The sequence below is a fragment of the Trichomycterus rosablanca genome, chromosome 6 (genome assembly GCF_030014385.1).
Source record: "Trichomycterus rosablanca isolate fTriRos1 chromosome 6, fTriRos1.hap1, whole genome shotgun sequence".
NCBI lineage: Eukaryota > Metazoa > Chordata > Actinopteri > Siluriformes > Trichomycteridae > Trichomycterus > Trichomycterus rosablanca.
The window spans coordinates 30,955,549-30,968,966 of NC_085993.1; the positions used below are offsets into that span (position 1 = coordinate 30,955,549).

The 13,418-nt window shown below is 37.7% G+C and overlaps 1 protein-coding gene across 1 annotated transcript in view; it reads right to left on the bottom strand.

The window, feature by feature from the left end:
• The window catches only part of LOC134317022 (NLR family CARD domain-containing protein 3-like), an 87,870-nt gene that overhangs the window by 57,367 nt on the left and 17,085 nt on the right, over window positions 1–13,418 (bottom strand). The window contains exons 5-8 of the mRNA XM_062997668.1: window positions 10,849–10,966; window positions 10,055–10,128; window positions 8,971–9,144; window positions 8,004–8,177 (exon numbers count right to left, since the gene is read on the bottom strand). Coding sequence (XP_062853738.1) covers window positions 8,004–8,177; window positions 8,971–9,144; window positions 10,055–10,128; window positions 10,849–10,966 — 540 coding nt within the window. The remainder of the gene's footprint in view (window positions 1–8,003; window positions 8,178–8,970; window positions 9,145–10,054; window positions 10,129–10,848; window positions 10,967–13,418) is intronic.

Sequence of the window (13,418 nt, forward strand, 5' to 3'; positions counted from 1 at the left end):
ATAGACAAGATATACAGCTAAAAACAATATACAGAGTAAGGTGCAGATTAAGGTGCTATGGACATGATAGAGGAATGTATATATAAAACATGGTAAGCAGATGTATACGGTATATATGGAATTTATTTACAAATGAGGTATGAGGTATGTACCAATGATATACCTAGCAGAAAAAGGATAAAAAGGAGGAAAGAGTTCAATATGAAGACAGCTCTGGGGAAAAAGGTGTTCCTTAATCGAGTAGTATTTGTCCGGCAAAAGGGCAAATAGTCTGTGTGCAGGGTGGGAGGAGTCCTTAAGAATGCTGCGAGCTCGACGCAGACAGCGTTTCCTCTAAACGTCCTCAATGGGTGGAAGTGGAGTCCCTGTGATACACTGGGCCAATTTCACCACTCGTTGCAGTGCCTTGCGGTTTGCAACAGTGCAGTTCCCATACCAGACTGTGATACAGCTGGTCAGGATATTTTCAATTGCACAGTGTTAAAAGTTCACCAGGATGGCTGAAGATAGGTGGTGTTTCCTGAGTGTCCTCTGGAAGAAGAGGCGCTGGTGAGCCTTCTTGACCAAGCTGGAGGTGTTGGTGGTCCAGGACAGGTCCTCCGATATGTGGGTCCCCAAGAACTTAAAGCTGGAGACACGTTCAACAGCTGTCTGGTCGATGTGGATGGGGTCGTGCATGCCTCCTCCTTCCCTCCTGAAATCCACAATGAGCTCCTTAGTTTTGTTTGTATTAAGGAGCAGGTTGTTGTCCTCACACCATGTGGCCAGGTGCTGTACTTCCTCCCTGTAGGCTGTCTCATCGTTGTTACTGATGAGTCCAATCACCGTGGTGTCGTCAGCAAAACTTAATGATGAATAAAAAATTTTCTAGCCAGCCAGGAGTTGAATATATGACCAAAGTTAAAGCCAATGTGTATTAGGATGTACATGTAAAAGGTAATCTTGTGATTTATCTACATTTCCTGATGTGGTGCACAATAAAAGAACTACAAAAGCAGGAGGTTCTAGTCCCTGTTAGAAAAACAGACCAATGTTTTGCTCCTAAAATGCTGGTACACTAGACAGTGACACCACTGATGTCATCACTGTTCATTTCTATTAAATATGTGTATATAATAATATCACTGAACTTACCTGAGTCGTTTCAGTTTGTATTGATGATTCTGCAGTAGAGGAACGAGCTTCTTCACTCCTGAGTTTTCTATTGGATTTTTACTCAGATCCAGATCAGTCAGGTGTGATGGGTTTATACTGAGAGCTGAAACCAGAGTAGTGCAGCTTTTCTCTTTTAATCTGCACCCACACAACCTGCAGAGAGAGGGCGCTATTAGAAATTGTCTTTATTTGTTTTCTTGATTTTTACTTTAAATTCTACATATTTAAATGTCACTAAGAAACAGTATCAAGTTCTCAGTAAATAGAACAACTCGAAAAACTTAATTTTTCAGCTGAAATCAGTGAATGTTTGTGGATGTTCATCAGTGTAAGTTTGTTTGTTTGTTTATTAGAATTTTAACATCATGTTTTACACTTTGGGTACATTCATGACAGGAACGGTAGTTACTCATTACACAAGATTCATCAGTTCTCAAGTTTATATCCAACACAGTAATGGACAATGTAGTGTCTCCAATTCACCTCACTTGCATGTCTTTGGACTGTGGAAGAAAACCGGAGCACCCGGAGGAAACCCACTCGGATAAGGGGAGAACATGCAAACTCCACACAGAAAGGACCCAGACCCCACCTGGGGATTGAACCCAGGACATTCTTGGACGTTCTTGCTGTGAGGCGACAGTGCTACCCACTTAGCCACCGTGTCGCCCCATCAGTGTAAGTAAAAAAAAATATATATATACACTTCTTAATGCATTTCTGCTCCTCTGTTAAATAGTTTTCTTAAACAGGGTAGTGAGAATATCAAACAGAGGCTTATCAAATTGATTATGGACCTAAGATCAAGGGATGAGCAAAAGAAAAATCTCTTGTGGTAAACAAAGAAATGTGACAAATATGCAAAAATATAAGAAATAAAGAAAAGGGTAAATACTGTTTCAACACACTGTACAGCAGATTCAGATTCAGTAAAATATTAACATGTGAATTATGAACGACTATTTTAGAAGCAAATGATTGAATAAAATATCGTACTTTAGTTTCTTTGGTCTGAAATGTGGATCTTTCAGTAGAGCAGAAAACAATGTCATTCCAGGATCTCCTTTTATTTTGTGAGTTAGATTCAGCTCACTCTGCAGTAACGGGTTCTTATTAAGTTTATCAGTCAGAGACTTTACTGCTTTCTCAGCATCGTTAGTTTTTACCAACCTACAAAGACAAACAAGATCATGTTTACGATTATATTAACACATATTAAAACTCTCATAATTCACGAAGCTGATTCTGGATGGTAATCCGGTCACATTCTGTACAGGATACTAAAAGTACAGTTTACATTTCTTACATACAGACATAAATAAAGAAAATCACAGACAAAAAAAAAATCTAGTTTTAATCAATAGCTCTGCATGTTTCTAAACATTTTAAAAACATTTAAAGTAATTATGTGGATTTTACACTTTAGCATTAATCTATTGATGTTAGACAAAATAGTGATAGGTGATTTCAGGCACTGTACGGCCTAAAATAAACTAGCAGTTTTGAAAATCACTTAAACATTCTCAACTAGAATTACAGTAAAAAGTGATTAGTCCCCTGATTTAATACAGAGCTGTGAAAAACTATTTGCCCCACACCCAAATTCTTCCATTTCTGCTATTTTGTCCATCACACTAACAAAACCCACATCTTCCAAAAAGTGACTGATTGGGGAGAGTCACAACGCTCGCCATTTTCAGCGTGTATGTGGGTGTGTGTGTGTGTGTGCGAGGCTGCGTGGACCCACTTCTCTCTGACATCTTTTAGTGAGTATCCCACCAGTATAGACTGGTTATCGATGTTCATTGATTAATAGGTCACAGAGACTGAGTTATATAGGTTCTTTAACTGAACTGATCTGTGTTATTAAATGTTATAAAACGGATAGTTTCGATCCTAAAATCTGATTGGCTGAGCCGCGTTCGAAGCCGTTGTAAAATCCCCGATATATGCACACCTATGACCACCTCACATCATTCCATATTAATACGCCACTGAAAAGAAAAAGTACAAACTTGTTTGAACACTATTTTAAGTCATGTACTATTCATGGAAATGTCCAGATTAATATGAACAGTAATCCTGATCATTAATCGGGTGTTTCAATTAAGAAATAGTGTAATAGTGTTTATGGAGGAATGTTTATTGCAAATGTTATGTTCGCCCTTCTGTTGCCTAGCAACACTGTTAACGGCCTACCTGATTTCATGGAAGAATGCTTTCTGTAAGTGTTTTTGTAAATAAAAACATTTATAAGTTGAACATTGTTGTATTTTATTATATTTTATGTTGACCACGGTTTTATAAAAGCAATAAGGTTTCATAGCTTATAAAATCGCAGTAACACACAGTCTCTTGTGGCTTATTGCTTTATTCTGTTATTAGTGCAGTATTTGAAGGGTAAAACCGTTTTCAGTTTATTGTGAATGGGAACTCATGAATGTGAACTGTGACAATACAGCTTGAACGTTTTAAGAGAAAGTACGGACTGTAGTTATATAATACCCAAATAACTGAGAAATTGGAACAACTTGTTTTTTTGTTATTCATTGTACAACATTAATAATGAACTGAATGTGTTGACATTTGAACTGAAATTGAAACGGAACAACAGTGCGAACTTTAATCGAAATATTAATGTAATTCTCATAATAAATAATTACATTTGTTATACCTTTGCTCATTGTTTATTATAGTTATTTACTTGCCTAGGAGTAGGGGCATCTCTCCTTTTCTACTAGATCTGGAGAGGGTGGGAATAAGTGTCACCTTTACACATGTACAGCTTACACTTTACACTTCAGGGTGCTACCGTGATCCTGCTAGATCCTGAAGCCCACCTCACCACATCTCAAGCGTTTACTCTAAGAGTTTCACTGCAGCAGGATAGGTATAAACATATTTGCAAACGTGAGTACTAAGACTAAAAGTATCAGGGGTGGGGACACAGATCCTGTCATGTCCTCGGTCTTCCTAGGTACAGTGGTGCTTGAAAGTTTGTGAACCCTTTAGAATTTTCTATATTTCTGCATAAATATGACCTAAAACATCATCAGATTTTCCTAAAAGTAGATAAAGAGAACCCAGTTAAACAAATGAGACCAAAATATTATACTTGGTCATTTATTTATTGAGGAAAATGATTCAATATTACATATTTGTGAGTGGCAAAAGTATGTGAACCTTTGCTTTCAGTATCTGGTGTGACCCCCCTTTGCAGCAATAACTGCAACTAAACGTTTCTGGGACTGTTGATCAGTCCTGTACACCGGCTTGGAGGAATTTTAGCCCATTCCTCCGTACAGAACAGCTTCAACTCTGGGATGTTGGTGGGTTTCCTCACATTAACTGCTCGCTTCAGGTCCTTCCACAACATTTCGTTTGGATTAAGGTCAGGACTTTGACTTGGCCATTCCAAAACATTAACTTTATTCTTCTTTAACCATTCTTTTTAGAACTACTTGTGTGCTTAGGGTCGTTGTCTTGCTGCATGACCCACCTTCTCTTGAGATTCAGTTCATGGACAGATGTCCTGACATTTTCCTTAAGAATTCTCTGATATAATTCAAAATTCATTGTTCCATCAATGATGGCAAGCCGTCCTGGCCCAGATGCAGCAAAACAAGCCCAAACCATGATACTACCACCACCATGTTTCACAGATAGGATAAGGTTCTTATGCTGGAATGCAGTGTTTTCCTTTCTCCAAACATAACGCTTTGCATTTAAACCAAAAAGTTCTATTTTGGTCTCATCCGTCCACAAAACATTCTTCCAATAGCCTTCTGGCTTGTCCACGTGATCTGTAGCAAACTGCAGACAAGCAGCAATGTTCTTTTTGGAGAGCAGTGGCTTTCTCCTTGCAACCCTGCCATGCACACCATTGTTGTTCAGTGTTCTCCTGATAGTGGACTCATGAACATTAACATTAGCCAATGTGAGAGAGGCCTTCAGTTGCTTAGAAGTTACCCTGGGGTCATTTGTGACCTCGCCGACTATTACACGCCTTGCTCTTGGAGTGATCTTTGTTGGTCGACCACTCCTGGGGAGGGTAACAATGGACTTGAATTTCCTCCATTTGTACACAATCTGTCTGACTGTGGATTGATGGAGTCCGAACTCTTTAGAGATGGTTTTGTAACCTTTTCCAGTCTGATGAGCATCAACAACTCTTTTTCTGAGGTCCTCGGAAATCTTCTTTGTTCGTGCCATGATACACTTCCACAAACGTGTTGTGAAGAGCAGATTTTGCTAGATCCCTGTTCTTTAAATAAAACGGGGTGCCCACTCACACCTGATTGTCATTCCATTGATTGAAAACACCTGACTCTAATTTCACCTTCAAATTAACTGCTAATCCTAGAGGTTCACATACTCACAAATATGTAATATTGAAGCATTTTTCTCAATAAATAAGTGACCAAGTATAATATTTTTGTCTCATTTGTTTAACTGGGTTCTCTTTATCTACTTTTAGGACTTATAGTAAAAATACAGTAAAAATCTGATGATGTTTTAGGTCATATTTATGCAAAAATATAGAAAATTCTAAAGGGTTCACAAACTTTTCAACCAAAAATTCATCCCTTTGGGAAAAAAAGCCCTGCCTGCATAAAATAAAATAAGAATCGATGTAAATGTTAGAAACACATTTTATTAGTGTGATTGCCTAAAGGCAAGCACACTATTGTTATCCGTTAGTCATATTTTTATTTTTATTATTCCACCACTTTTTTGTCCGCCTTTCTTCGTCCGCAGTTTTCGAGATATCGACCCCGTTCTAGCGCAAAATCGTCCGGCCCATACGGCAATAGAGCGCTTGTATACAGCTTTTCGATCCGCCCGCCCGTTCGCCCGCCACGCCCGTTTTTGTAGCGTTTTTTGGTCCCATTGACTTCCATTCATTTTCGAAAAATTTTGAGATATCGACGCCGTTCCAACTCTAAATCGTCCGGCCCGTTAATGCCACCACTTCGTGAAGAAAGCTTTTGGATCCACCTGCCCGTTCGCCCGCCACGCCCGTTTTTTTGTCCCATTCACTTCCATTTATTTTTTGGAAATTTCGAGATATCAACGCCGTTCCAACTGTAAATCATCCGGGCAGTTAATGACACCCCAACCTGGATACAGCATGGTCATACACAGCCCCGCCCGCCTGCCACGCCCGTTTTTTTTTATATTTCGAGATAACGCCGTTCCAACTCTAATTTGTTTAGCCCACTGATGACACCCCGACTTGGATACAGCATGGTCATACGCAGCCCCGCCCGCCTGCCACGCCCGTTTTTTTAATATTTTGAGATATCAACGCCGTTCCAACTGTAAATCATCCGGGCAGTTAATGACACCCCAACTTGGATACAGCATGGTCATACGCAGCCCCGCCCGCCTGTCACGCCCGTTTCTGAGATGTCCGGACGTCGACGCCGTTCCGACTCTGAGCCGTCCGGCCCATCGACGCTGCTCCCAGCTTAGATACGGCGTTCGGATAAGCGCGTACGCCCGCCGACCGGCACACGGCAATCACACTCGCATTTTCTCCGGAAATGCAATCTCTAGTTTTATTTGCATTTTCTATACTGTCCCTTTTTTTTATTATTTGGGTTGTACATTCAAGTCTGAGATTATAAAAAAAACTGCATTTTGGCAGAATTAATACAGGTGTAAGTTATCTGAGGAAATGTTAGTCGGCAGGTGAGTTTTTAAAAATGACGGACGTCTCTTCTTGTCTGCACTGAAGAAATTCCATACAAATTTAATGAAACGTTTTACTGTTGGTTAGAATGTAATTGAAAATGTTAGCTGATATCTGAACAATGTTAATGCTAAAAATAGGAAAAAACAATGATGCTGTGGTTTCACTTTGTTATTCATTCTTAACTTACATCAGTGTGTTGGATGGGGAGGTTCTGAAATGTCGGTATTTCCGAACGACATGCTTCACTTCAGAACTTTTGTTTGCATCTGCGCAATAATGTGTTTAACCGCTGATCTCATTTACAACCGCTGATTTGCCAAACCTGCGTGCAGTCTGTCACATTTCTCACATCATTTAGCTAAAAAAAATCTTGTCATTTTATTTTGTAGTAACGAGTAACGAATTTACATACGGTAAATGTACGGTGAGTAGAAGTGTACATTTTCTATAGGAAATGTAGTAAAGTAAAGTAAAAGTTGCCGAAAATGTTTATACTCCAGTAAAGTACAGATACTCCATAAAACTACTTAAGTACTGTAACAAAGTATTATTACTTCATTACTATACACCTTCTAGTCTAAATGAATTGAATTTAAATAACTTACCTCAGTTTCTGCAGTGTACAGTCTGAATCCTGTAATAAATTACCGAGCGGTTTAACTCCCGAATCTCCAGGATCGTTCCCTCTGAGATCCAGCTCCATCAGCTCTGATGATGGGTTTGATCTCAGAGCTTCAGCCAGAGCAGCATAACCTTCCTCTCCTACACCACAATCTGATAATCTGCAGAAATCATTTATCAGAGTTTCTTACATTTACTTTGACTTTTATTTTATTGCAGACAGGATGAAGATATTTCACGTTTTGTCTGGTCTTTTTTCTGATTTGGGGTTGTAACTTTAGCCTTTTTAAGGAGTAATAAAAGTAATACAATAACATTTCTTTTTACAAATCAGATATTTCTAATAAAATAAATATCCAAGTTTAATGATTAAAGGTTTTCATGGAGTGTCCTATTTATTTCACATGACTACATGTATCTTGGAGGGTGTATGTATGGTTGGTCGACTTTAGACTGTATTTATGCTTGAAATACATTTGGTTGTTGGTTGAATTTATGTTGAGGGCCCCACTGAACTATTCAGACTTACCTCACACTTAGTAGTTTACAGTTTGGATTCTTAAGTAGATCAGAAATGAGTCTGACTCCCGAATCCTGAATCTGATTGTTACTCAGGTCGAGTTTTCTCACAGTGGAGGAATCTGATGAGAGAACTTGGAACAAAGCTGAACATCCTTTATCTGTCATATTACACTGACTGAGTCTGAAAATACAATCAAGCAGAAGAAAGTGTAAAATTAAATGGACTGATCAGTGTAATCAGTCTCCTGTATTTAAACCAATGCTGAGCCATAATTATCTGGTCATCATCAGTACTTTGGTTAGTTAGTAGTTAAAATAAAAACTTTTGTAAAATGCAGTAAAAAAGAATCTGTGATTTGTTAATTCTACTGAATCAAATATAAAAAACATTTTGAATTTAACGCCTGCATTACACTTAAAAAGTTGAGCCAGAGGCGTGTTTACCCCTGTGTAATAGTGTTTCAGGTTGCATTCCTTGCAGTGGTGAACTGTGTTAAGTGACAGTGGTTTTCTGAAGTACTCTCAAGCTCATGTAGATATATTTATTACAGTAGGATGACTGTTTTTTATGTAATGCCATATGAGGGCTCAAAATTCAGTCATCTAATAGTGTTTCCTGCTTTGCTCTAAATAAATTGAGGTTTCTCCAGATTGCTTGAACCTTTCACAATTATTTGTTATCTTGCATTGACAAATGTAAAATGTTTCTGAACGAAGTAAAAAAATGTTTATACCAAATCGTGATTTCCTCACCTGTTACCCGTTCACCAGCTAATTGTGGAATGTTTCCAAAATTGTGTAATTTGAACTTTGAGTGCATTGCAGGCATCAAATTGTAAATTTGTTTATAGTTAGAAAGCACAATGAAGTTGGTCAGAAAAAAAACAGTAGCAATTATTTTGTACCTTTGTCAGTTAAATAAATGTTTATGTGGCACTGGGCTGTCTGCGGGGAGGTGTTTAATTCATACTTACCCCACAGTGTGTAGTTTACAGTTTGGATTGTTAAGTAGATCAGAAATGAGTCTGACTCCTGAATCCTGAATCTGATTGTTACTCAGGTCGAGTTCGCTCACAGTGAAGGAATCTGATGATAGAACTTGGAACAGAGCTAAACATCCTTCATCTGTCAGATTACACTGACTGAGTCTGAAAATACAATCAAGCAGAAGAAAGTGTGAAATTAAAAAAGTGGATTAATCAGTTATGTTCAGTTTCCTGCAATTTCAGCAATAGTTGACCACCGCACCTGTGTTAACAGGTTTTATGTCCCTCCAACCCCAGCACCCTGACCATTTGGCTCTAGGCTATGCTCGTAAATAGTTCTCTTTGTGCCCTACCATTAAAATTCAACCAAGTTTAGAAATCACATTTCTCACGTACTACACCAACTATATAAGCTTGCACCATTCATATAATAAACTGGAAGTTTTACTCTGTGTGTGATGAGTATCTTCCCGTGCACACACAAGGTTTTGAGGACGCCCCCTTCTCATGCTCAGCAATTGACACTGGAGTAAAAGATCTGAGCAGCAAGTTTTTTTTAAAGAACTTGATGTTCTAACAAATGGTGGAGAATGCGGGCAATCTCAGTTCAGGTAAGTCATTATGTATTGTTGTATTATTAGCTATTTAGCCATAGTAGGCTGCTGGATCATTTCATGTAAACAATGACTTATTTTAAAGAATCTTGAGTGCTCAGTAACCCATAATATTATACATCAAAAGGTCCTTTTCTTCTTTAAACTGAGTAGTAGCATTGCATTGTAAAATGCCACAGTAGCCTGCTATATTAATACTGTTTTCCTGAATGGAGATGAGATCTGTCTCTGCTTTTGACTTGGTCTTAGTTTCTTTCTGAGCTGATCTCCTGCACAGTATTACTCAACCTCCCAGAGTGCTAAGTAGAAAAGAACCAAACAATTAACTTTCTAACTACATTTACACAACAGTGTGACCATATATTTGTGATTGCTACATACTTGTTCATACTAAAAACTTACTAAGAAAAAAGTCAGTAAATTTACCATTTACATGAAAACAATTTATAATAGTTCACCTGAGTGTGGTGGGTCTGCAGTGTGGATCCTTCAGTAGATCTGAGAGCTTCTTAACTCCTGAATCTTCATTTATCTTCTGACTTAGATCAAACTCTGTCTCTACTAACAGGTTTATACTCACAACCTTCTTCAGATCATTGAAAGCTTCTTCTGCAGCAGCACTCAACAACCTGCAGAATGGGAAGAACCACCAATTTAGAATCAAAACCCACAGTAAATCTGTGAGGCAGGAGTGAAGAAATCAACAATAACAACTGATTAGATAATTCTCAGACAGAAATATTCTAGTTACTAATGTCCAAGGATGGACTTGAAGCTGTAGAACCAAAAGTCAGGCATGAATCATCATGATCTGAATTTTTTTTTTACTTATGACTAAATTTATTATAATATTAGAAAAGATCTTTACCTCAGTGTGTTCAGTTTAATTTTTTTATTCTGTAGTAGATCATCAAGCGGTTTTACTCCTGAATCTCCGGGATCGTTCCCTCTGAGATCCAGCTCCATCAGCTCTGATAATGGGTTTGATCTCAGAGCTTCAGCCAGAGCAGCATAACCTTCCTCTCTTATACCACAATCTGATAATCTGGAGAAATAAGAAAATATTTAATTATTTAAATTTGCTGCTGGCTCATATTTTACTTTCATAGATAATAACTTATAATAACTGTGTAATAAATTTCACAGCACTTTTATGATCTAGTCATTTATAAAAAAAAAAAACATTAAATACTAACGTGAGTTTGTGGAGTTTGAACTGTGGATTCTTCAGTAGATGAGAGATCTGAATCACTCCTGAATCTCCTAGTTGATTGTTACTCAGATCCAGATCTTTCAGGTGTGATGTATTTACATCAAGAGCTGATTTCAGATCAGCACAACTTTTAGCTGTAATGTTGCAGTTCCTCAAGCTGCAAATAATAAAAACAAAGATTGTTTCTAATAAGTATGAAGTCATTTGGTGTAAGTATGAAACTGGATGGTGTGAATATGTATAATGTAAATTAAAATGGCCTAACCAATCTCTTTACACTCTTTACACTTTACACTCACCTGAGTGTGGTGGGTCTGCAGTGTGGATCCTTCAGTAGCTCTGAGAGCTTCTTCACTCCTGAATCTCCATGTATCTTCTGACTCAGATCCAGCTCTCTCTCTACTAACAGGTTTATACTCACAACCTTCTTTAGATCAGTGAAAGCTTTTTCTGCATCAGCACCCAACAACCTACAGAAAAATAAGTATAAAACAAGTTTGTCAAATAAACACCAAATATTTTAATTAACACAGTTAACAAAAACAAAAAAATGACTGGATAAACACTTACCTCAGTGTCTTCAGTTTAGATTCTGGATGATCTAGTAACTCATAGAGCAGTTTTACTCCTGAATCTCCAGGATTGTTCCCTCTGAGATCCAGCTCCATCAGCTCTGATAATGGGTTTGATTTCAGAGCTTCAGCCAGAGCAGCATAACCTTCCTCTCTTACACCACAATCTGATAATCTGCAGAAACACAGTGACATTTAAATGCATGTAAATGCAGATGTGAGTATCAGTAGGTGAGTGTTTTTCTGAATGTGATTAATAAATGTAGATAAAAGCAAGTAGGATCATTTCTATCTCTAGTGGAAATTTTAATGCAAATTTTATTGCTTTAATGTTTTTATTGTTGCTTGGGTGCAGCGGCCTATTACGCTAACACACCATCTGAAAATTAAATGAAATTTGATGAAACCTCATCAAGAAATGAACATTTGAATGCAACAACATAATGTGAACAGTCCTGCAGTAAACAAAATTCAGTACTTTCAATAATTAGGGTAAGTAAAGTGGATTTAAATGTCTCACTTCTTTCAAACATACTCCCGTTCATTCGAATCAATCACTTAATCTTATTACTACAGACAATTGTTTAAAAATTGTGACAACATGCCACTCAGTCCCAAAAAAGTGTGATTATCATAGGTTCTCCAGCAGGATGCCTGACCCAAAACACAAAAGAATGGTTAAAAAGATACAAAATTAACAGAGAGTACTGATGCAATAGAGAACTTTTGGAAAGAACTCTCTTTGCAGACTTGAGGAGGATACAGGACAAATGAACCTAATAAAGTAGTTGGTGAGTGTAAATATGACAGTGTGACATTTCCTGATAACACTGGTCAACAGAGATTTTGTTTCTTGAAAACTTTTGGGTGTATCTTATGTATTTTAAACTGCTGATAACAAAAATTACCTCAAAAGTTTCTTATCACATACAGTTTTATTGATTCATGATTGTTAAGGCTCAAGGCTGTCTTGTTATACAGTGACAATGTCTATGCTTCAGTACCTGTTGGTATGCTGCACACATGAAGGAAACATACCAGAACATGGAACTGTTGTTGAAACACATCAAGTACAGCAACTGCGATTGGGACAGCCATACAGAGTCATATTACACTAAAAAGAACTGGTCAATTCATCAGCAAATGTGGCACATAAACCACTTGTGGACCCAAAAAAGATATTTTGCCTCCACTTTACATAAAACTCGGGTTGATGATACATTTTGTGAAAGCAATGAACAAAAAAGTGGATAGGTTTTCGTTATTTGAGACAAGTGTTCCCAAGAATAACTGATGACAAGATTAGTGAAGGCATTTCTGTTGGTCCACAAATCGGACACATAAGAATGATCAGTTCAAAGAGCTGGTGGTGAGACCTGAGAAAATCATTTGGAAATCAAGGATGCTGAAAATTTTCTTTTGCAACTATCGAGTGCCAAACTACACCAAATGGTTGACAACCTTCTTCAAGCTTAAGTGATGAACATGGCAAACACTTTCACCTAGACATTGCCACAATGGAAAAGTCCACTGGAATTTGTCAGTGCTGGCTGACTATTGCTGGCGATGCACCAGATGTTGAGTAGAAACGAAAATCAGCAGCAAAACACTTTTAGCTCCGTTGAACTAATGACACATGTTAGATTTGAATGCGTTATAATCAATAAAACTTAATATCATGTTTCTCAAAATGTATATGTGATACAGACAATCAGACCATACATTTGTGTTCAGCTTCAATGGGTCTGTCACAATTACCAAAAGATTTCAAGGAAACAGAACTTTTGCAAAAACATTTTTGTCCAGTGTAACCTGAACACCACCACCAACTATGGTAAATAGGATCTATAACTAAAGGTTCTGTACAACAGACGGTTAAAGAAAATGTTTAAAATACTCACATCAGTTTCTGCAGAAAGCATTTTTGATCAATCAGGAGATCACAGAGCTTCTGCACTTCTGGATTTCCTAGTTTCCTATTTTCACTCAGATCCAGATGTTTTAGGTGTGATGGATTTAAAGAAAATGCTGATTTCA